Here is a 26,631-nt window from a genome sequence, read left to right as displayed (position 1 = left end):
TTTTATTTTCATTGGTTCTAACGTGTTATTTCATTAAATTTGTTTTTTAAAAAAAGATAGACTATTTCTTATATAACCTTGATTGCCTACGTCATATTGATTAACGTCAACAATGTATCAATCTGCTTGTCGTTACATTTAAAATATGTACAAATTGAATAAAGTTTAAGTAGAAAAAATGTCTTTTTTTACAGTGAATAATGAAAATTTACAGAAGAAATGAGTTAAACTACATAATTTAAATTGGTATTACCTAGGTTTGAAAAAATTACGCTTTTCTTATATACCATATCGCTGTTTATAAAGCCCCAATTGCCAAAACACAGGTTATACCAGTATAACTTCAGTATACATGTATATCAAATTCATTTCCTAAATAGAATCGTTATTGATATTACATGTGTACATCAAAAATTACCAATGGTCAAAACTTTATTTTTTTTTCCCTTACAGTTTTGAAGTATTAACGTCATTCTTGAAATTTATTACTTATTTAAACATTATATACAAGAATTTAAATCACAGCTCTCTTTCACTGTGTAATTTTCTAAAAAGGTATACAACCATTTTATTGGAAAAAGAATGTAATTGAAAAAAAATCATACAGTGTTCATGTTTAAAATTCCAATAAGACAATACTTATAACCGGTGTAAGTCAAGCAAACACGGACATTTAAAACATCAAATGTATGATTAGTTGCCATGGAGGAGTAAGTATACCTTGCCATGCCTGCAAACCAAAAAATTGCAAAAACATAGACTATTTATGAGATGATTAATACCTTTGTCAGCTCGTTCAAAATTCTTTTTCTATATCATTTGAAGCAACAGCTACAAGAAAACAATTTTCAAAAATGCCTATATATTTTAAAATTAAAAAAAACATTCCAGAGTGGTTTTAAAATTAAATATGAATTATCTGTCGAAAACTATTATTATCTCTCACTTATTGCCTAAGTAGTCACTACATTTCAGGAAATAAATTTTTATTTTATTCATATATCTTAAAATTTAACTAACCCGTGTGATTTTATGTAAAAGCAAATTTAGCTTTCTTCTCCAAGGCACATATCAATTGTCTTTATAAGGATAATAGAGAACTCTGAGCCAGCCAAAATGAGATTGGGTAAGGATAATTTTGGTTTCTTTAAAACAATTGAAGCTTTCCTATGTCATCTCAGATACTGTAAAATCACTTTTTGTTTGTTTGGTCAAATTTTCGAGGATTGAAAAATGGATTTGATTTAGTTGTTACAAAAGTGTTGAGTAGTAATGCATTTGTAATTTTACATTTCGTGATGGTCATGAATTCGTGGATGTACCCATACCTCGAAATAACGAAAATTACCCCCCCCCCCCCCCCCCCCCCCCCAAAAAAATAGTGATTTCACAGTATAAAGTTCATACAGGTATGCATGTGTATCTTCTACAAGTAGAAATTGAAACAAAAAGAGAATACTATTTAGCATTAAAATAGTGATATACTATAATTTATAAACGTCTTTGATAGTTTTCCTGAAGTTAGTAGCAGCTACATTTGTAATGTCCAATCTTCCTGACTGCTGCAATGCAGATATGTAAGTATAAAAATATTTTTTATGAAAATTATCTCGTCTTCAATGTTTACATTTATATGGAATTCAATTAACAATTAATTGTCTAGAAAAACAAGTCTTATGTTGTCCATACACACACAATGCGCCCTTCACTACATTTGAAATTAAGGGAACCTGTCAGATGCTTAAAACTGATACAAAAGATGACATACAATAACAAGCGGTGTGTATCGATGGTTGAAAAAGCAATTAATTACCAATAGCAAGCGATACCAAACACGTATATTCGATTTAACATTTTTGCAATTTAATTTTTAATCATAAAGGTCAAAATTATATGAGAATGCTGCATTTTAAAGTCAAATGTCTGCAAATTGTAAAGGAGTATAAGATTTTGTGTTGCCTAACGCCACAAGCATCTGGCAGTATAGAGATTAGATTTTCCACGATTCTAAACTTTGAGACTTTATGCAAGCTGCTTTGTTATATGTACATAATTAAAACTAGATTTTAACTACTTGAATAAGAAAGAATCATTTTACTGAAGCAACATTGATGTATTTACGTCCTTCAGATCTTTTTCTAGGTTGGTGATGCACCTGTTATATTCTTTACAATATCCCATATGTCAGTTTCGGTGTTATAAATTTCTGCGTTTTCATAACTATTGGAATAGCTCTTGGTCATCTACGAGAGAGATGACACAATCATTTCGCGCACAGAATCATTATTTTGTACTTGTTTTCACTTATTTCTATCAGTCTATTGAAAAGGATGTTATACATGTAACTTCCATCAAAGTTAATTAAGTTCATTTTAAGTTTAAGATTTTTTAACTTGGATGTAATACATGTAACTTCCATTAAAGTTCATTTTAAGTTTAAGATTTTTTTACTTCAATTTTAAAATAACATCCTTATATACCGGTATGAATATTTAACTTGTACTCTAAGCATTTGACATACAGAAAGTATTTCCATTCGCATCCATTCTTCTGATAAGTCGCAAAGAAATTATTAATTTTAAAATTTTAAATAATGATGTTCAGTATAAAGTCTTAAAAGATATTAAATACTTAAAATATTAGCTCCCCCTTCAAATAAAATCAAAACTGGACGAGAATGTTTATTTTTGAGATAACGATCAGTATTCAAGCTCAAAAGATTTGAACACACCAAATAAGGAGCAAAGCAAAGACGGATCTCTTAAATACCAGAGGTGGGATCAGGTACCATGGAGGAATGTGCATCCCCTGCCGACCGGTCACAGCCGAGTAAAGTGCTTCATCGGTATATGGTGACGTCTCTTTATGAGTGAAAAAAATCTGGTCGGAGAAAATACTCGAAATCGGGTATTTTCCATTAAATCGCGTATAATACCCGATTTTTGGGTATCGTTGAATCCGCGAAATCGGGTATAGGAGGTGTAATCACCTAATAAAACTTAAACAATGGGATGGCGCATGTCGCCGAGTTAACTTTCATCTAGATACACATGTTTTCTAAAGGTATCACTAGACAAGTAAGAATTTGGGTGTCAAGATAATTAATGCGCTCAGGACAACAAATACCCGTGGAGCTCAGTACATTTCATGATCTGCACATAAAAAGGCGTTCGATTTGCTTTATATTTTCATAATGTTGAAAGTAAACGCATCTTCCTAATGTTCATTCCCAACACAACAGAATTGTGAAATATCAGAATTCGGGAATTTATAATAATTCCACATCAACACGACAATCATGAACAATTTGTAAATAAATCAAATTATACGGAAACACGTTTCACACACAAGATATGCCATGTATGAACAAGGGATTGTCTATCGTATCTAATTATGTGTCATTAATTACTTTCACAGTCATCTTGTGCATAAAATCAAATTTATTTATGAATGCATAAATAATGTAATGATAAAATTAAAGTGTCTAAAATTTCGGCTAAAAACACTTCTTTATTTTCTTTTAAAATCTTTTTTTTTTCTCATTTATACATATTTGCAGAATATGTCTTCAACATTTTAGGAGAGATATTGATAGTTTCAGGAATACAGCCTATGAGAGAACGTAACTGTTGATCGTTTAATTTCGCTAAGCCATCAATATTTTACCATTTCTTGGCGACTTCAAAGCGGGGGTGGGGGCTAAAAGCTTCTTGACTCCTTCTGACAAACAACCTCGACTGTGTTCTGCATGTATCCAGGAGACCTCTCCTTTCGCAATCATTGAATTAAATGTTAATGCAAAGTTGTTTGCTATATATGTCTTTGAATGTCACGGTCGGTTAGACTCGGTTAGATATTTTTAATTGTAGGGAAGATTTATTCATCAAATAAAAATTATATAGGTAAACAAAAAGCAACCTGTTATTTTCTAATACAATATGATACTACAAGTAACTAAAATTCATGTTTATTTTTTAACACATTTTTTTTTAATGAGTATTAGGAAAAGTTATTGCCATGAGTAATAAGTGTCAATGATAAAATAGCTAAAAGAAAAATCTGACATATTGTTTAGAACCATTCAGATAGTGCGTTGTATAGCATATTATCATGACGTTTTTTAAAAGATAGCGATATAAAAAAAATGCGTAAAAAAGACAACAGAAGGTAACATCTATCCTGTCTATCAAATAGTATAATAAAGAAAGGAAGTGGCTACAATTATGATGAAATTTTAATGTCCGATGAGGAATTATATTCCCAAAAAGTAAGACAAGAGTTTCCAAGGCGCAATTAAAACTCCAATGTATTATAAGCTCATGAAAAGATGTACAATTTAATTTTTATTTATACACCCCCCCCCCTCCCTCAAAAAAAGAAAATCCTGTTCACATGACTTCTCGCTCTCAATTTTCACACAAATGCACAAAATAAAGATAAAATAGCATATCTCGTATCGATTAAATCTTATTTTATTTTCCTCTTTATAATAACGTTGGTATTCTATTATGGTAGAGATATACAATTATAACTCGCTTGTACTGTACTCTCTAACTGTATGAGTAATTTATATTTCATGTGAAAGGGACGCCATACATTTCTTAGTAAAAATACATAATACAGCCTTAGTCGTTTAATTTCTTCAAAGTTTCACATTTTGTGAATAGTGCACAAATTATAAAATTAAGTATATCGAATACTTTGATGGGAAATAAAGACAAATGAGGTGTAGTTATTTGTTTTTAGAAATTATATTGAAAATAATAACGCCATTGTGTCCTCTTTGTTACCCCAGCAGTGTTTGTCGTGTGATTTTAAACATATTTGACAACCATATAAATTAGGTTTAATAAAAATAAATCCACAAGATACTGATGTACAAGTAACAGTAACTGCATAATGCGCCGTTGCTTTATTCTTTAGTTTTTATAGAAAGGTGCACGGAATACCCGATTTCGCGGATTTAACGATACCCTAATATCGGGTATTACACGCAATTTCAAGGATAATACCCGATTTCGAGTATTCTCTCCGACCTGTTTAATGGGACGTACACCATTTTACAATCAATCGATCAATATTTTTCTGCATACACTTTTAAGGGGTACCGACCCTCTAAAATGACAGATAACTCTCAGAGACAGTCAGAGTATGACTCTCAGAGTCAAAATATGAATACTACTCACAATTTTCTTAATCAGAGTTTCCTAATTTAGACTTCTGAGTAGTCAATTTAACGTTATATGAGGGAAACATTATCATCCATATCTTTTGCCAATCTCTTAATAATTGTTTTATTATATTTAAAAATAAAACATTTAAATCCTACTTCAAAAGCATTTTAAATAGAATAAGTACTAGTTGTATTTTTTAAAAGACCATTTTAATAATGGTTTAATATTTCGAGTACTTAATTCAGAATTTTTATAAGTATGACATTTTTTTTTCATATAAAGAAATATTTAGAAGAAAGATAACTCCTCCTCACAGATGTATTTTTTTCTTACAACCACATACAACATTGTAATTTTCTGACTTAGGAAGCATCGCTTCATGATGTTTTCTGACATGATTTTAACACGTATTATACTAAGTATTGTTTTCATGTACACCTCATATTTCAAATTAAATGTTATGATAATAAATTGTTACTGTTTCTGTTCTCTATGTTGAAATTTCTTCATATCATGATCTGAAATAAAAAATCATTTCTGAAAAAATAAGCTGCGCTTCTTACATCAAACTATTTTCCATGTGGCTCTAATGTTATTGTTGTTCATGAAAATATACATTAGAAATATTTTCTGAGTGAAATTTGATAGCAGAGGGTCGGGACCCCTTAAGGGACTCCGACCCTCAGTCAGGAAGGACAACTCTTTAATTTATAATTTAATTCAAAAAGTCTTTAAATGAAGCTTGAAAAATAAATCTTTTCATGCAACTATTTTCATTATATGCCTCTCAATGTGCTTCAATGTTCTTTGAACTTCTCAGAAAGGTTTAATTAAAAGTAGAATTTTTTTATCCCGAAAAAGCTTTTTTAGATACCAATGTTTATTAACATGATATAAGATTAGAAGTTATTTATGGAGCTTTTTAAAGAACCTTGAAGCACATTGAGAGGCATATAATGAAAATTGTTGCATGAAAATATTTAAAGAAGAAGGTATTGTTTCCATACAAATTTTGCCCTATGATTTTCTAAATAATAAAACTGGTGTAAAAGTTGAAAACTCATGCTTTTTAAATAATTGAAATTCAATGCAGAAAAGTCATACAAGTCATTTTTCTCACATGTGTTTTTAAATGCCAATTATGACGTCATAAACATGTGCATTTTCCCGTATTTTCTTAAAAAGTTGCAGAAGACACCAATTTTCAATGGAATTTTCTTTCAGATAACATTGTCCACAGGCATCGCTGACAAAAATCTTGAGATATGTGGTTTGTTATTGAATTTTGCACAAAATATCAAAAAATTAACGTGACCATTTTGAGGCTTTTCTGTTGAAAATAGAGAAATGCTTCACATTAATGACGTCATATTTGCAGAATGGTAAACCTTCATACCATATTTTTTCCTGATTTATCAGAGTCATTTATTTAACTAATATTTAAGCCAGTTATAAAACTTCTTGATGTCATTACAATTTTAGGGCGCAAAAAAGCTAAAACCGTACCTTCTTCTTTCAAGCTTTTTAGACTTTTTGAATTAAATTATGAATTAAAGAGTTGTCCTTCCTGAGGGTCGGAGTCCCTTAAACAATGACTTTTTCATATATTAATTGTCAAACGAGCTTTTTCAAAAGCTATCACTTGTAGCTTTTTGGCTATGGATCCGGCGTTGATTGGCGGCAAGTGGTCGTGCTGGATTTCTGACATTATTTATGTTTACATTTACAGTTTATTGCAATTATGTCTATTTGTATTTGTTTGTAAACTCCCGAACAAAACAATACTAGAGTTTACTAAAGTTTACATTGGTAAAACTTTTGAAAACGTTTATTTACTGTAGTGATAACTTGGACACTTTGATTAACTATTTTAATAGTTAACTATAGTATTTTTTTTTGTTTGAGCTACACTTTCCTGTGCAACTGTTGTAATCTGTTTTTATCTATCTTTCCTTCTTTAGAAGTACACAGTTATTTCTTGTTGCTACCGAGTGCTTTGTAACTCCCGTCCGTTTCCACTGGTAACAACTAAACAGTGTCTAATTGAGCGGTTTATATAGGTGCCCTATATTACAGCAATGGAATAAACGATTATGGCGGACAATCCTATTCTAAATTGTGCTCAGCTCTAGACATTATTTTTTTCAAGATAGCGATCATGCATTTTGTTTGCTAAACAGCATAGTAAACTTTTATATTCTACCTTAAAAGGCATGCATTTTTAACAAATGTTGGAAAGTTTTAACAGTAAAATCTATGACTATATATTGCAACGTTGAATGCATTTAGAGAGGTCGGATAGAACAAAACCATATTTGGGTATTGAATTAATAAAGCGTTGGTAATGTTAGTATTTTTGTTTGGTTTATGCAGGTGGTAGTTGCAATTAATATTTAAACGATTAAACACGAGTAGAAGAATGAAATAAGTTTAGTTAGAATATATGATATGTGCACGTGCTATCATAAATTAAATAACCTATGAATGTGCATTTTTTTATAGGTATTTGATTTTTTTGTCCTGAAAATAAGCATTTTTCTTATAGCAATTTTTGTATCTTAGGGGGTGTGTCCACAAAGCAACGGACCTTTACCATAAATTAATTAATAATTCAACTTGTTTGTCCAGTTCGTCAGGTAAATTACATATAGTGGTTGACGTAAGATCTTTATAATTGTTCATTATATTGTTATAATTTGAAAAAAAGTTATGACCGCGTTTAAAAAATATATATATGTATATATATTTTGGGATTATTTTTTCATAATTTTTCTTGATTACAGTGAATGCTTCGTTAAGCAATTTGAGGAACTGTTCCCAAGAATGTGCAATAATAAACTCTGCATCAGAGGACAATTATGTGAGAGTACAAATCAAATACGCTGCTGATGTCGTTTTGAAACTGGAACATAAGAAGAACACAAAATGTTCATATTCATCTAAAGATATCAATATTGATTGCAAAATTGATCAAAACAGATTAGGTAAGTTTCTACAATTTTTGCATAACAAAAAGTAAAAAAGGACAAGATAGACTAAGATCTCTAGGCAACCCCTGATTTCTTTAGACAAAGAATAAGTAATTGAATTAATTTTTAAATTTATTTTCCTAAAAGTCAACAACAAAGTTCTCTGTTCATGAATAATTCATAGCATTTTTCGAGTAGAAATAATTGCAGGTACTTTTTGAAAATGAACTTATAGTCTCAATGTGCATACGGTACCTTTATATGATAATTTTTTCCTTATAGAAAAGTCTGTAGATCACTTCTTGATACACATGCTTTGTTTAGAGCTACTTTAAATTGTATATGGTATGGTTTGCTAATTAAAATACATTACAGTTGATAATTTTGATGGAGGTTCAAAAAAAAATTTCACAAGTCAACAATTCTTGTCCAATACTTTATAGCCTTTTGTGCTATCATATGTAGAAAGTAAATTTGTAATTTTTTGTGTTTTGGATTGAAGTATTTTGTTTCATGTTCATATTTTATAAAAACATGTAATTTAGAAATTACATGTATGATGCAGCATTATTAATTGAAGTAATGAGTAATAGAAGACTGTTTTTGTATTGTGCTAGAAATTGGTGGGTGGGGGGGTGTCTGTATTTATGGTCATATTCTCGCCTATAGATATGAAAAAATATTCTTTTATGGGTCAGCTAACAATGTCTCATTGATTTTACAGATTTTAAGCTTAAATTCATTGAATTTTTACTTTAAAAAGAACAAATATATCTTGTTATATGAAATATTCATCAAAGCTGTTTTTTGGCGAAATGCCAATTTTATTATTTTTCATTTTGTTATAGTCAACATTTGTTGTTATTTGACCATGAATGTTTTTTTTTTAATATTTTCATTACTTGTGACAAGTACCTTCAGATGAAATAAGTGATACATTGTGAAAGTTCTGCTAATTTTTTTATTTTTCTTCCCAAAATGGTGTTATGTTTCAGTTTTGACTAAATTTCGTTGTTATTTTGCCATTGTTTGACAAAGCATTACAAAATTTTCAAATAATTAATAAACATATTAAAGATATCATTTGAAAGTGTTTATGTTGTAGTTTCATGAGAAATTAGATCAGGGTTCTAATCATAAATATGGGTTCAGCACAGATGGTGTAAAAAGTGTAATTTTAGCAAGATTGCCATGCACAAATTAGCCCTATATATCGGAAAATTTGTATCCTGGTTACCATGGTAACAAAGGGTGTCCAGAAAAAAATTATGCCATACATATAAGTTTTACCCTAGGAAGATACTATATGCCAAGTTTGAAGAAAATCTGAGACTATGCGTGCCAGACCCTTTCAGAATTACTTTGGTAATTACAGAGAATTGCTCTTAATTAATGAAAAATATTTCGCAAAATAAAATAAATCTGAAATTAAAATGTCAGAAATCTTAAGGCATCCTTAAGTATCTTATTTTTCCATTTGATATATACTTGTACATTATACAGTAATAAGACCTATAGATTTATCTGTCTGTATTTAATGATTTCATTTCAGGGTCACTGCAAAGTTGCATAGTTGGACGTTGTCTTTTAGAACAAAAAGAAAAGAAACAAGTCACGGAGACACAGGCCTGTCCATGTTAGTATTAAAATGCAAAAAAATTGTAACTGCGACATGGTGGGGGGGGGACATTTCTTAAAAGGGGATTTTTCTCCATTTTGAAGTGATCGGGAATGGTTAAAAAAAATTCATTTGAAATTATATATATATATATATATATATATATATATATATATATATATATATATATATATATATATATATATATATATATATATATATATATATATATATATATATATATATACAAAGAAACTACAAAAAAAACAAGCGTTCCACAAGCATGTATTCAATCGATTTATCTTCACTTTAGCAGCATTTGAATTAAAATAAATATAACCTATATACAATTAAAAGGAAAGCTTGAATGAAATTAAAAAGATATGGAGATAATAAACATTATTCAAGAAGATAAAAATCCATTAAACAATACAAAATAGGAGCAAAAATATCTGAACAAAATTTTGATAAAGCATTTCTTTACTGTAAACCAACTTTTTTGGCGTCGACTTTATTTTGTGATTTATCGGGGTAAACAAGTTCGCGATGATTAATTTTCAGGATCAAGCCTATTTAGGTTCTCTTGTTAATGGACACATTAAGAACCGGTTCGCGATGACAAGACTCTCGCGAAACTCGCGAAAATGTCTCGTACGCGAATAAAAGTACAGTATTGTGTACATTGACCTTCAAATTGTTTGCAAAATGCAGATGTAAAATTCATTCGTACAGTAATAACAATTTAAAATATATCAGAATATCGATTCGGGGTATCTTAAGCAAATATTTCGAATGCCAAAGAAATTTATTTCACACAGTCATAAAACGTATTCATTTATACGTTCACAATGAAAAAGAAACAGAACAACGGAGAGTGGAAAGGAAGAAAAAAGAAACATGTGCGTTTTTGACGCGAAAATTCGACGTAACAATAAACACATTTTTCTCAACGTCAAAGCTTATGTCATTAAGACCGGTTTTGTCAGAGAGCGCTCTATTTACCATCTGATTATTGTCATGGTGTTAGGATCAACCCTTGAATATTTCTCATTGACAGGTATTTTGTTAATCTTAAAACTACATGTAATATGGCAGCTACAAATTGTATTTCAAACCAGAAATTCATTTTTTTACATGTACAATGTAGCAATTACATTTATATGGATAAATACTTAATTACGTAAAGTTGAAAACAGTTGAAAATACTTTTTATGTGAATTTTACAGAAAACCAGATGATATCACACCGAATCTACAATTATACATTTTCTGTATGAAAATGTTCCTGGAAGCATTTATGGATTTTGAAATGAAGGACGGAAGTGTGAGTGTATACAGAATCTCTTCACAGCAACCAATTTAAATCATCTAGTCAGAAAACGTAACATCTTTATTAGGTCTTAAAATTCATATTTTATGATTCAATCATCGAAGAAAGGGGGTATAAAACTTTTGTCCTGTCCATCCATCCGTCTGTTTTTGTCTGTTTGTCCGTTAATACCTTGCACATAACTTTTAAGTGGACGAGGCTATGACTTTCATATTTCAGAGGTGCATTCCTTTTGACAGGGCTTTCTTGACCAAAGAACTATATGCGGTATATTACATATACTTGCCCCCACAAAAGTTACATTTTGAAAACTTCATGAAATGTGCTGAATTCAATAAATTGAATGAGAAATATAAATTAACAGAACATATTATAGTTTCAAAGCAGTTTATTCACAATTTTTGTTTTTCTGACGTCACAAACTAGTCCAATTTCAGAATTTTTTTCAGAAAGAGGACAAAATGGAAAAAATTTCAACAGTTTTAGCTTTTAAATTTATAAAGCGCATGTTTGTTCAGGATTAATATTTACATATTTCATTGATATTATCATTCTACACATTATATCAAAATATTGATCCTGAACACACATGCGCTCGGTGACTTTTACTCAAAATATCGACGAAATATGTACATTTTTCTGTAGAATTCATTAAAAACTGAAATTTACGTCATATTTGTGACGTCATTAAGTACATATGACGTCATTTCTTATAAAAATATTCAGTGCTTTGAAGTCAGCATATACTCCCCTGTTTAAGAACTTAATTAAAGATACCTCCATCAAAGTTTGATTTGGGGGGGGGGGGGAATTTTGGTTATTTCCGAATAAAGTTCTTTGGCCTCTTGGCCTTAGAGTTTAACTTACTTTTACACAATATTACCTAACTTACACCTTGGTCATAATTTTCGAACATTTGGTACTAGGCCTTCCAAACCTTATTTGTGTATTTATTTTGACAAGCCCTTCAATGAGTATAAATATCTTGGATCTTTTGATGTTGACCTTAGAGGTTTTACCTACTTTCAAAAAGTCTTCATCTTTGGCCATAACTTTTGAACAGTTAAAAACTAGATCTTTCATATTTCACAGGTTCATTCCTTATTACAAGACCGTTTGGATACCTTCAGTAATTTTAACCTTTTGACTTTGACCTTGGAATTTGACTTGCATTTGAGAAAGAAAGTTCAACGCTTCCTTTAAGCTGACATAGGGGGGGGGGGGGGGGGGGGCATCAGTGTTTCACAATCGCATCTTATTTATCATGTGTAAAATAGAAAAAAATGTTCTGCATGTATATATTGATAATTTTTTTTTTAACTTGTTGATTTGATAATCCTTTTTCAAATAAGGACATTTTACACAGATAATTTTTTGTTCAAGATTTTTAAATTAATATCATCTTTAGGTAAAATTTCTTTATTATACCTCTGATGTTATGGATGTCCATGTTTTCTCTGTTCCTGCTTTGTATTGTTTTATGGACTTTTCAACTTGAATTCTGTTCGTTATCTTCACATACGTATTTCATGTACTACATTTACTAAAAGACAAGGGCGTGTTCGATTTTACGACAGTAACAATGAATGATATCATAATGATCTTTATAATGAGAATCTAAATATCATGTAAATATTGTTGGCAAATGAAAAAAAAGATCATTGCCATCTTTAAGTGGTCATACATTTAATTCAATCAAAATAATTTGATGAGGATATAAAACTAAAATGTGCTGACAAGAAAAGGGGTTCACTAGTATACATATAACAATAAAAACCTTTACTTTGTCTGAACTTATAAAAAATATTAAAACATCATTAGCTTAGAGTCTATGATCCTATCGTCAAGCACAAAGACTAATCTTCAAATTAAAGATCGTCATTTTACTCACCAAAGTTAAGTTTATCAAAGAAACCGAGGATACTTGATGAAGAACTAGAATGCCACAATTTTTAAAAGTTTTATTAAGATAATTGAAACATACATATTCCTTAATTTGTCTTTGATAAAATACTCTTTAAAGATGGGTTGTTACTTGCATAAATGCAAGATTTAAAATATTCCTTAGCTTAATTTCGCATGACTCATTGTTTTCAACAATAACAGAGTATAAAAGCCATCTATGCCATTTCTTTTCTTAGTTTGTTGTTGTTTACTGCTGGTAAATAAAAATAACATATTTGTCAAAAAATGAATGTTCTTTTTCTGCCAAAAATAATTTTTTTACCAAGTAATTCAATGGCATATCATTGTGATATTATCACAGCTGTATATATACACATTTGGTGACTGTCTAATGAAAGAAAATCGAGCTAAGGACATTATGCAAAAAATCCTATCAACCAACGGAACACGTGTTAAGTTTTCTATGAATAACGCTATTTCACTATTTTTGGGGAGAAAATTGACCAATTTAATCGGATATAATTTTACATGACAGATACTTATTTACATAAACAAAGGGGAAAAAAACATGTACAATCCAATTAGAAACTCAATTCAGATTTTTTTTTTTAAATCATGATTTGTAGATGTTTTTTGGATACAGAATACGTTTATATCAGAAATTGGTGCAAAAATGCCGATCAAATAATTGTGACTAACTGAAACAGACCTTGGGTTTTTACAAATTAATATAATGCTTGTATTAATGCATATGATGTGTATATTACTATAAACACCTAGTATAAACATTTATTACAATCAATATCTTTGCCCCATGTGTGCAGCTGAGGATTTGATGAAGTAGAGATTATGAATCATACAAAAAAAAAACAGTTTAAATTCTATATTACATAATAGTTTAAGTTCTCAATTTTTTTCATATGCAGGGAAATTTCCTTATGTGGGCAAGGAAATCCTGGCGATTAGAAATTAACCAAAATTTTTATATCATTTAATCATAAAAATGCATATTTTTGCGGATTTAATCTCAGATGGCTCAGATACTAGAAAACATAGTACGAAAAATTAATTACAAACAAAAAAATCAGAGAAGGAGCAAAGGTAAAGTAGTACAAGAGGCCCATGGGCCACTTCGCTCACCTGAGCACATGGGCTAGTTAAAACACAAATCAGCATAGTATTGAAAGGTTAACTTGTTGTTGGAGGGGGGTTTGATTTTTTTATTACTTGAGCATCTCACTATATCACTAAAGCATACATAAGCATACATGTATAATTTCGCCATACTTGAAAAGAAGAGTTTTAAAGATTTTTCTTATATATTTCTATCTAAAGATTTGATTGCCCATCATAGCCCCACCTTGCCTCCCTGGTCATTATATAAATGCTTGAATTAACTCTAACTGAGGATGTTTCTATATTAACATCAACGATCATAGCTTTGCTATTCTTGAGAAGATTTTAAAAAGATTTTTCCTATGTATTCCTGTATAAAACTTTGATTAGCCATTGTGGCCCCTCCATATACTCTGGGGTCACGATTTGAACAAACTTAAATCTACATTACCTGAGGATGCTTCCACAGTATTTTCATTTTTACTGGCCCTGTGGTTTTGAATAAAGATTTTTAAAGATTTTTTCCCTATACATTTCTATGTAAAACTTTGATCAGCCGTTGTGACCCTGTCCTACCTACGGGGGTCATGATTTGAACAAACTTGCATTTACACTACCTGAAGATGCTTCCACATGAATTTCATCGTCCCTGGCCCAGTGATTCTGGAGAAGATTTTAAAAAAAAATTTCCTACATATTCCTATGTAAAACTTTGATCAGCCATTGTGGCCCCGCACTATCCCCGGGGGTGATGATTTGAACAAACCTGAATCTACATAACCTGAGGATGCCCCCACTTGAGTTTCATCTTTCCCGTCTCAGTGGTTCTTGAAAAGAAGATTTTGAAAAGATGCCATTAAATTTTTATTAATTCATAATTATCTCCCCTTGGAAAAGGGCTTGGCCCTTCATTTTAACAAACTTGAATCCCCTTTACCCAAGGATATTTTGTGCCAAGTTTGGTCAAAATTGACCCAGTGGTTCTAGAGAAGAAGATGAAAATGTGAAAAGTTTAGGACGATGACGACAACGACAACAACTTCGACAGACAACGGACAAATTTTGATCAGAAAAGCTCATTTGAGCCTTTGTCTCAGGTGAGTTTAAAATAATTATAAGGAAGCTCGTAAAAAGCAGTTCTTGGCATAATTGATCTAAAAGCTGACTGAAAAATACTAATACAAACTTTTAAAAGTGTTAAATATAATTGTTTGATATGTTTAAAATGAAGAAAACAAGGCGGACATTAATCACATAAGTTTATATTAGATGTAGAAACTGTTTCTAAAACACTTATGTCTAATGAAATAAACATTATTACATGTAACGGGACGTGGACACAGTTTCAACTGAATTGTTTCCGAATTTATTTTTCTATTTTTTTATTTATACTTAGCTAAGGTATTTTTTATGATCATCAAAAATTTGAATTTTAGTTGTTGAGATACAAGATAGATTTGGAGGTTCTAAACTTTGTTATGTTAACAAGGCAAGTGTCTTGTTTTGGTTTACATTGGTTAAATCTACTAGTATATCTTCGTTCAAAGAAGCTTTTTTGCAATCAAGATATTAATTCTAAATATGATAAGCCGATTTTAAGTAATTTCCTGAATCTCACTTTGCCATAGATATCGTGATATTTTCAGCGAAATAAACGAAATTAATTATATAAATTCCCAACGAATATTTGTGCTTTGACAGTATATAAACAAAAACAAGGCACGAGTCTTGATTACATTATGAAGAATTTTAAGGTCTTTTTCTCCTTTGTAAATCAACAAATGATGTTCAAATTTTTGCTGATCCTTTCAATTGCTCTAATTAGGAATGGTAAACATTAAATTTTATTGTATTTTTAATCAGTTGAAACTTTGTCCATATCCCTTTTAGGGGTGCAACTGCATTGGTTAATAACATTTATTATTTCACCAAATTAAGAGTACATGTAATAAGGTTGCGACACTCGCTGAAGTAATTATTAATTGAGGCCAAAACTTTAAAGATGCATAGACATAGATTTGAAGTTAATATTTTCTTAAATTTTCTGTATGATATAACGACCTATACATGTATATTGCATTGGTATTTCGCTTGAAAATGTGATAAGAATCTCATTTCATGTCAAAGTTATTGAAACTTTGAATTTCTGTGGCAATATTAAGTCTATAATCCATAAAATTCAGAGTATAAAACCCCCTCACAGTACATTGTCACCTCGTGCTCAGTGGTTTTTGCAGACTTAAACAATTGAACACACCCGATTATTCGTAAGCATTAACAATAACAGAGCTCGTGCCATGTTCACAAAAACAGTTTTCGTTTCACGGGTGTAATCAGTTTGCTTATGAACATTTCTACTCTGAATTTTCTAGATTATAGGTTATTTATTTTACATTTATACACAATGGAAATAACATTTTGCTTACGTATTATAAGAAAAATTAAAATTCGTGAAAGTTTCAAGGATGTATCAATCAAACCTGAATTTCGAAGTCCAATAACTTCGAGATCAAGAATGATATGAAGATAACGAACAGTAATCAATCTCAAAGTCCATAAAACAATACAAAATAAGAGCAGAGCAAACACGGACCCCCAAAACATCAGAGGTGGGATAAGGTGCCATGGAGGAGTGAGCATCCCCTGCCGACCAGTCACACCCGCAGTATGCTCCTTGTCATGATCAGGAAATAACGGGAAAAATCCGTCGTCAATTCAGTGTATAAATGATGGACTAACAATTGGTATGAAAAACGTCAGTCAGCATTTGACTCAATGATAAACTGTATTTGCTGACAAGGTCATTGTTTCGACCATAGAATTTACGAAATGATGACTTTAAACGAATCTGCTGATATTCTTGTTTCATCAACGTGCTTGTCAATAATTTACTCGTTTTAGAAATTGTTCATACGTAGAGCATGCTCTTGTGTTTCGATTCAACTGAGATATATATACAGTATATATTTTATATGATCGGTAAAGGACGAGGAATTTAACTTACACTCGCAGTTCCCTTTCTAAAGAAGAAATTGTTTAGAACCACATTTCATCGTCTTTTAAAATCTCATTGCAGTCCAGTCAACCAAGCTGAGTTCAATCAAACTTATTTTACTGGATTTCTTAACTTTCTAATAATCCTTATAAACAGGGATACATTGCAGCCAGGGTTCAGCAAATGCTCTATCAAGGTTCCTATTTGTAATCGTCGCAAATATGTTCATTGCTGTGAAGATACGCCACAGCAAATTCTAGAAGTGGTGTTAATTAGATGTGAAATTTCAAAAAAAAAACTTCAAAGAAATTTTAGAAAGTTTAAAATAACATTTTCAAAAGTCATTAACATAAAATCATACTATTTAAATACACTTTTTACTACAAATTCCAACCATAGATAAGCATACACACTCAACACTGCAACAGGGCGACGACTGGTCAGGAAGAAATTTAATTTGTTTAAAATTGCTTTAGTTTTATACATAAGTAATCAGAGGTTGATATGATATCAAAAGAATGCTAGAACTTATTATTGATTAACCTTAATGTTGTCTTCGGCTTTCAGCAGAATGTTTGAAAATTTTCAATGGACACTAATTGTGTTGCTTTACTGGTCGGCCGGTTTTTATATTTCTATATAGCGGAGTTTATTCAGAAACTTTTATCTTCATTTAAGCATTGAATTAATATTTTTGGCTGTCTTCGGTCCTATAACACACCTGGCCGTGCCGACAAATTGAATACCGCGCGTTAGCGCGGTATGATAAATTTTGTCGGCACGGCCAGGTGTGTTATAAGACAGAAGACAGCCAAAAATATGAATTCAATGCTTATATTTATATTCTCTAATTTTCCTTCTTCGTAATTTCTTATATCGTTAATCTTTAATGTGAATTTAGCGCCCTTCAAAACTGACGTGGTCAATAGACGTAAGAGCAGTTTGTGACGTCAGATGACGTTGCAAAGTTAAATTACGAAAACAAACTTTGCGAGGAAAAAAAAGTGACAAATTAATTTCAAACGCACATTTGTAGTAATTTTACGTTAATTTAACAGAATGATAGTTTTTGATTAAATTGAGTCAACACATTGTACATTTTGGTGTTCCTAGATTATAGAAAATGCATATTGTTCCTACTATGTATTCTATCGCGCGGTGAAAAGGTTTTGCGTGTGTTATAGAAATTTGAATGTCATGGATTTCTAATGAATTTCATAAGGAAAAATACACGGAATGTAAATATAAGAAAAAACACACTTCCTGTGGCATGGACATTTGCATACATCTATGTTGTATTATCAATTAAGAACAGTAACCCCATCATAGGTCGACTTGACAAACCGAAGTGATTTATATTCAATAAAGACAGCGAAGAGTCTGCCACTTGTGTTTCTTTTTATGGCTTCCATATGCTCAGAATCAAAGTGTATAAACATATTTTCACGCAACTCCGTTAATTTTCAGACAAAATAGAGAAATTAAGAATAAAAGTAGTTCTAAATTTGTCCTTTATTAATGACAAAAGGGTAAGACATGAAAATTAAGAGATCCTATTTTTCTTTACTATTTGTACATACACCTGGATTTGGATTTCCCAAAGCTTGAAGGTACAAAATGATAGTAATCAAAACTACAATGTAATGAAACACTTTTGTTGAAAAATAGGGTGGCGACCAGAATATGCCAACCTAACCCAACTTTATTCAAACACCTATGTAACAAAATAATAAGGTGGTAACAAACCATAGGCTAACTAACAATTTGATAATAACATAATGTAAATTTACTACCCATGGGACAGTTGAATGGGGTGGAAGTGGGTATGTTTTCCTTTACAACTCTCAGCATGCACAGACACTTGCAGCTTAGGCATCTAACATTGATACTAATCACATGATCACACGTAATGTAACTGCCGGTATTAAGAAATCTCGAACACCTGAGACAAGTCATTACCTAACTTGCAAGTAGTTTACCAAGCCTAAGTGAACACATTACCTAACTCACAGATAGCTAAATTCTTTATTTAAAAAATGCAACGACACATCTGAATGCATTCCTAAAACATTATTTCCAGTTTATTTCCAATAATATTACATTTTTAAACACATTGTTTCCCACAACTCCGTTATTTTTCAGCCAGAATACAAAATACCCCCTACAACTAACTTGATAATTTGGCATAATGATACTTTTATTGTTGCAGCAGATCTAAATAGTCCCTATTTTTTACCGTGATTTTAGATGTTGTACCCTAATGAATCGGTTACGCTAACAATAGGTATAGGTATATGTAAGTAATCTGACGTACATATGTACCTATGTAGTTGATAGAGGCGTCGGTGTCGTCCTCAATGCTGCTGCTGGCTTTAAATGAGACGATGAGTACCTTTGAATCATCAACTTATTTTTCAGGAGTCTGTCTTGATTTGGAAATTGGTCGCTCAATATACGGTACTCTTTTTATTTTATTTGAAGCAACAACTAGAATATTTAGAAATAGGTGTAAGAAAACAATTTCATGAAATTCCAACTAATCAACTAAAACAAGTATCGTGAAGTGGTTAGAATTGACTATGTAGTATATATGGGAAGGATTTTAATGTTTCATTTGTGACATAAGTGCTGTCTCATTTTTAGGAAATGATATTTCGTATATTTTTTTTAATAAAATAACCCGGATGAATTTATGCATCGGCAAATCTTGCTTCCTTGAACAAGGCACAAATTAATTGTCCTGCTTAAACTGTTAGAAAACTCTGAGCTAGCCGAGATGAGATTGGGTAAAGAATGATTTGGTTTATCTTAAACAATTAAAACGTTAACCATGCTATATATATGTGTGCTACATTTAGAAAATGAAATGTAATTTGAGATAACACGATTTAGCATTGAAATAATGAAATATTTTATTTTCATGTAAACACCTTTAGTAGTTTTCCTGAAGTTTGTAGCAGCTGCATTTGTAATGTCCAATCATCTTGCCTACTGCAATGCAGATATGTAAGTATAAAAATATTTTCTCTTTCATTTTTATTAAGAGAATTGCCTCGTCTCGAGCTCCGACGGAATATTTTTTCCGAAATTCAAAAATAACATTTGGACCGATTAAAAAAACAAATAATTTTTTTTTTTCGAAAAAAATGTCCAAAAATGTCTTAGGCTTTTGCATATGGCTATAATGCACCCTAAAGCTTATCAACACCTGAAAAAGATGAGGTCCCTCTCTTTATAGAAACAACTAGTGGCGTATCAATGGTTAGAAAAGCAATGAAATGAACGTAACACGTATGTTCGACATAATATTCAAACAATTTAATTTTTAATTGTACGATATGAGAATTCAGGTTAGTTAAGGAAAAACTTCAACAGTACTGTTCTACAATATATTGGAGAATTGATGAAAATCAAATGTAGATGCAAAAAAAAAATTCCAAAGAACTTATGGAAAACTTGAAATCACAAAATTTTAACAAAATCAACAACACAAAAACTTTCGACTTTTTAACTATTCCTCACGATAAATTAAAGTCCACGCTTTCTAACATTATTTACAACTTCTTTTCAATAAAAATGGAACTCGTAAATTTACATTTACATTCATTGGTCATTTGCAAAATTACTTTGTTAAAAATATTTGATTGTACATACAATACATTGTATACACACATTGTATTCTGAAGTTGATATTAAAAAGATTCTCCAGTTTCTGATTAACATATTTTTTTTTGGGGGGGGGGGGGGGGCAGGTCTTCCAAATATCTATAGGAATTCACATGGGTACCAATTGCGTACTTTTATTAGCAGACCTATTTTTGTGTTCATGTAAAGCAGAATTTGTTCAAAATCTTGTATAAAGAAGAAATCACTTGATGAAGCCTTCAAATCAACATTTAGATATATCGACGACATATTGTCAACTAGAGATATTTATATCCATTATTATGTTGACACAAATAATCCCGATAAGCTTGCAATAAAAGATACCACAGAGTCTGACAGATGTGTTTCATATTTCGATCTTTTACTAGAAAAAAGTTAAAGGTTATCTAACAACATTTATGATAAACGTGATGACATTAACATTTTAATCGTCAATTTTTCTTACTTTTGCATAAAAAAAAACTTTAACACCTTCATACGAAAATTATATCTTTCAGTTGATTTGATACGGAAGAACATGCATGTTATTGACAAACAAGTTAATGATACGTATACACGATTGATTTTTCCCCGTTATTTCCTGATTATGCCAAGTAGTACACGGCGGATGTAACCGGATGGCAGGAGAAGCTCACTCCGCCATGGCACCTGATCTCACCTCTGATGTTTTTGGAGGTCCGTGTTTGCTCCGCTCATATTTTGTATTGTTTGAGAGACTTTTGAGCATCAACTTGCTTGTCAACAATCTACATCGTTTTAGAAACTGTTCATACGTAGAGCATGCTCTTGCGTATCGAATCAAATGAGATATAAATACTCCGTTTGCAGGTGTACGGTATATTGATGGATAAGTAAGGGAAGTTGACGATAGAGAAGTTAAAGTCATCACGTTTATCATAAAGCTTTTTTGTTAGATTACCATTAGCGTCTTTTTCAAGTAAAATATTCAAGTATGAAACAGGTGTGTCAAATTCTGTGACTCCAAACAAGGGGTAAGGTTCAAAGGTGTAACCCCAAATAAGTATAAATATTTTTATGAATATATAATTGCGTGGATTATGGTCTTTATATAATAATCATTTCATAAAACTGGAACATCTAGTGGTAGACTGTACAAATAGTATTACATGTAACTAATCAAATTTATATGAAACTATGATAAAGTGTCTAACTATGTTCTGGATTTCAGAAATTGTATCCAAAGAGCTACACATTTTTTCAGAGAAATAACAAATAAAACAGGTTGCATATCGAAATCTTCAAGTAAGTTCCTTTTTCTTGAAAGAACATAGAAATTAAGTTAAAGTAATTTTAGGTGATGACCATGATTAATGAAAGCCTTTTTAAAAAGGACTTATTAGTGATAACATTTTCTTTTATTTTTTTCAGTTAACTTTTACCTGAGAAACTGTTATGGGGTTTGTTCAAAAACAATATCTGAAGAAAAGACAGATGGGTATGTTGAAATACTTCTAAAATATGATGCCGAAGAAATCGTAAGATTGAAAGATAAGAAGAATACTGAATGTGGATACAATCTTACAAATATCGTTATAGAATGCACCATTGAAAATAATACACAGAGTAAGTGTACCATGAATTGGGAAACTATTGTAAAAATCTGTTTTTCATTTAACAATTTTATAGAACGGAAATTGAATTGCTTTGCACTATCTATAATTTCAGAGTCTCTTCAAAGCTGTATTACAAGCCATTGTATTTATGGAAATAATATCGATAACCGAAATGGTTTGTAAAATATTTTTCATGCTAAAAGATCTGAATAAATATCAAAATTCTCTTTATATTTTTTCTTTATTATGTCACAAAATAAATACATAAATATTCAAAAACTGAAACTTTTCATTCTTCGGAAACAGTTCAAAGGTCTCATTGTGACGTCAATACTAGCCCTCTTATAATCATGGCTGCCATATTCGGTGGACTCATTGTCGGCTCTGTCGTGACAATATGTTTAAAAGATAAACAGATCTGGTAAACTATCGAAAGCATAATACTGAAAGCACTCATTATTAGACAATAAAAGTTATTAAAAATGCTCTCTTTTTTGCAGAAAAAATATCTACTTTTAAAATCCACAATTATTTAAAGTTGATTACTATCAAGATAAGAGTTAATGAAATAAATTTCTACATATGTATTAAGAATTTGATAAAATCTGCGATTATTTCTTAATTTAATGCTTGAAGTATTATGTTGGGTCCAATATTTCAATCACTGACAGAAGACGAGAGGAAAACCTGTAACAACAGTGGAATCCCTGAAGCTTTAGACAAGGTATTACATTTCTAACACTATTTTTTAGCTTTGAATTTACAACTGTTCTTCTTAAATTTTATGTTATTGCAAGTAGCTTCTGTGACATCATTTATTTTTTCATTAATGTAGGTGTTACGGTAATAAATAGTACTTGTACATACATACTTAGTAACATATATTACACCGAGAAAAGTTTTCAGTGTTATGATATCAATACATCCTCAAGGTAGGATTCTTCTCATATTTCTTGTATTTAGAAATTATTGAAAGTTTCACAGAATCAAGAACACAGTATCCCTAAGTGATGGTATCAGTGATATTAAATTTGACCGTTTAATATTAGAGGCAAGGTCAGTCAAGGTCATAACCTTTTCTCTAGACAATAAGAATAAAAAAAATATTGTTGCCAATCGTCTGATTCCTACATACATTTCAAATGATTGAATGTCTTTTCTTTTGCATGAACAGTAACTATTATATAGGGCCTACAAGATGACTTTACAAAATTGACATAAATGATTTAGCTAAAATGAATATTGGCTAATCCGGATTTTCTCTACTTTCTTAAACTTTTAAAATATATTAGTTATCTTTATATGAATCCTATATTTTAGTTTTTTTTATTTTCACATATGGTAAAGTTGTCACATAAAGAAACAAACTGATATAAAAACGAAAAGTTTTGATCGTTTACTTAGAGAGACTAACACTTCTTACATATCTTTTGCTCAATTTTCTATTTAGATTGGAAGTTGTTACAGTGTAAAAAGCTAACATAGTTCTAGCTTGTCTGACAAATCATATTTATTTGATATAATTTGACATTTCCGTCACTCATTTTTAATCTAACTTACATGAAAAATTTTTAAAGTCTCTGATTATGTAAAAATGATAACTAAATTTATTCTTCTAAAATAGTTTTGAGAGGCAGAAAAGAAGATATTTTTACACCATTCCGCCAAAAATATATTCCCTGCAAGTTTTCGAACGCAGATTACCATTTCTATGTTAAGTTGTACAATTGTGATGAGAAAAGAAAAATGTGGTCTTTTAAATGTCTTACACCCTAAATAGAAAAGATATAAGCAACTATACTTTGAATATTTCATCCAGTCAGAAACCAGAGAAGAATCCTACCTTAAGCAAGCAAAATAAACCTGTTAAGCGGCTTGTCTATTTGGTTGCTTTTTGCTGAAAATTTTATGGCAAAGAAATACATTTTGCAAACAGTTGTTTACATAATCATAATAAGACAATTCTTAGAACAATTATACACAGTGTTTGTACTCAGTCACTGTGTAATATTTTTAACTCAGTATTCAAGTATATATGTATATATGAAAGTGATACAGGGTTGTTATCACCGTCTTTTAAACTTCTTTTTCATTGAAGGAACTTTCCGATGAACACATTAGAACATCTCAGCAGCAATTGAAGACAATTTTTCTGTATGAAGATGTCCATGATGAAGATGTTTATAATCATTTACGTGAAGATAATGAGTCCAAACCAGAGAGAGAACAAAGACATTATTCAACCATGCAAATGTTATCTTCTCATGAAGAAAAACCTGAAAATGTCTTATCTGATGAAAATGCTAAAGGTGTTGATGAAATTCAAGAAAATACACATCAAACGGAACAGTTGCAGGCCAACGCTGGAGGACTGAGCTGTAACGAAATATCTCCCGAGTGCTCGTGTACATATTTTACACTTGAAAGAAAGTTTTCTTAAAATTTCATTTTCATAAGATCGCATTTTTTTTTATGAGAATTTAATTTCACTTCATGAAGTCTACAAGTATGAGAGTGTGATATACAACTGCGTAAGAATATAGAGTGATTTTAATATAATGTCCAATTTTAGTGGTCTTAATTATATGAAATTTTCAATGAAATATACATGTTCATGTTTGTGTATGAAAAGCAGTTTTTCAAACGATTCATACACTACTGAATTAAATATCCCCTTAGATTCCAAAAAATCCCCTGTTGTCCCCCTGTCAGTCCCTGACATTTTCCTGTCTCTCCCTGACTTTCTCCTATGATCCCCTGTCGTTGTCCCTGCTCTCCCTGTCCAGTCCCTGTCGTCCCCTGTCGTTGTCCCTGCCTTCCCTGTCTACTCCCTGTCGTCCCCTGACATTCTCTGATCTCCCTGTCTAGTCCCTGTCGTCCCCTGTCGTTGTCCCTGCCTGCCCTGTCTACTCCCTGTCGTCCCCTGACATTTATTTTGGCCAAGAAAAGGAGTTTAAAAAATATTTTTGTTGCATTTAAGAGTGAAAAATGATATAGTCTTGAAAACTTTAGGAATATATTTGAAAATATAGACTTAAAAGTAAAAAAGTTAACACATTTTCAAATGCCTTAACTTAATCCCCTGTAATGAAGTTTCTATTACTTGTATCGATGTGATTTTTTTTTTTTTAGTTTGGAAGCATTTCCAGGGGTGAACGGCAGAGAATTGCATCGATTCTAAAGAAGAAATAAATTACCAATTTATTTCATCTTGTGATGCTAGACGGCATATACATTGAACTATTTGAACCTTTTATATATATTTATAAACTTTTTCATTTTTTATTTGATATACTTTAAAACATCTTTAAGCGTAATAACTGTCTTTGTAAAAGAAATAGATTTAAACATTTGGGATAAATTATCAAATCCATGCATGGGATATTTTGTTTTTTCAAAGAATTAAATTATTAAAAATTAATTGAAAGGAATGATATATAAACGCATTAATAAAATAAATGTCTATTCAATAAATAAAAATTATTAAATAAACTAAAAATCTACTTTATTCATTTATATTCTTATGTGAATAAATCTACAAATCGACTGAATGAATGAATGAATGAATAAATAAATAAAATTATATAAATTTATTCATTTATTTGTTTATTTTGTAATTCATCATTCATTTATATCCCCAAAATTTGATTTATTATTTTTATTTTATTTATTTGCTGAAATATGCTACAAAGTATTTTATAAGCATATTAAAACGACTTTTTATTACTTTAATTACATGATGGATATCAAAATAATCGTCTTATTATGCACATTAATCTGTCAATTAGATTTTTGACCGTTTGTGTTGACTGAAACATCGGTTTTCAAAACCCTAACACTGTTCTGAAACAACATCAAAACCATTGATGTTTACCAGTAATTAACTCGGGGTACACAGTCATGACACCTATTATCTTTTTTACTGACCGCTATACCTTGTTTATGTTGTGGCAGGACGCCCTTTTGTAGTTTGCAGCTGTTTGAAATAACATTGTCCTTGTATGAGAACTTTTTTTTTCAATGAAAACAAAATAAAAGTATCAAAGAAACTATTGACGGGTAAAGATTGTGCATAATGAGATGATTATTTTGAAATCCATCATGGAAGTAAAATAATTAAAAGCCGACTTAATATGCTTAAAAAATACTTTGACACATATTTTTTCGTAAATAGTTTTACATAAAATAAGCCAAAAAAATCCCAATTTCGGGAATTTGATGAATTTGTTTGTATCCTCAATTTTACAAATAAAAAAGATTGTTTTTATATTGCATAAATACATGC

General features: G+C 30.6%; 1 protein-coding gene and 1 long non-coding RNA gene across 3 annotated transcripts in view; both read left to right on the top strand.

Moving 5' to 3' along the window:
- Positions 1 to 7,734: 7,734 nt before the first annotated feature.
- Positions 7,735 to 26,631, top strand: part of LOC134247170 (uncharacterized) — a 61,760-nt gene continuing 42,863 nt past the window's right edge. The window contains exons 1-3 of the long non-coding RNA XR_009987777.1: positions 7,735 to 7,810; positions 7,958 to 8,158; positions 9,696 to 9,773. This is a non-coding gene — a long non-coding RNA (uncharacterized LOC134247170). The remainder of the gene's footprint in view (positions 7,811 to 7,957; positions 8,159 to 9,695; positions 9,774 to 26,631) is intronic.
- Positions 19,801 to 24,952, top strand: LOC134247169 (uncharacterized). 2 transcript variants are annotated; one of them, XM_062729511.1, is made up of 7 exons: positions 19,801 to 19,892; positions 20,046 to 20,112; positions 21,962 to 22,035; positions 22,162 to 22,362; positions 22,653 to 22,767; positions 22,983 to 23,070; positions 24,445 to 24,952. In XM_062729511.1, exons 1-7 carry the CDS (start codon positions 19,883 to 19,885, stop codon positions 24,784 to 24,786), a joined length of 897 nt encoding a protein of 298 aa, XP_062585495.1. In that variant the 5' UTR covers positions 19,801 to 19,882; the 3' UTR covers positions 24,787 to 24,952. The 2 variants fall into 2 exon arrangements, with proteins under 2 accessions (XP_062585495.1, XP_062585494.1); XM_062729510.1 differs by having other exon boundaries at positions 20,043 to 20,112.

This window comes from Saccostrea cucullata, unplaced genomic scaffold (genome assembly GCF_032062105.1).
Source record: "Saccostrea cucullata isolate Sc308-1 unplaced genomic scaffold, CSIRO_AGI_Scuc_v1 ctg2056, whole genome shotgun sequence".
Classification (NCBI taxonomy): Eukaryota; Metazoa; Mollusca; class Bivalvia; order Ostreida; family Ostreidae; genus Saccostrea; species Saccostrea cuccullata.
Note: the sequence above shows the minus strand (reverse complement) of the source record. Positions and strands in the feature narration are given on the sequence as shown.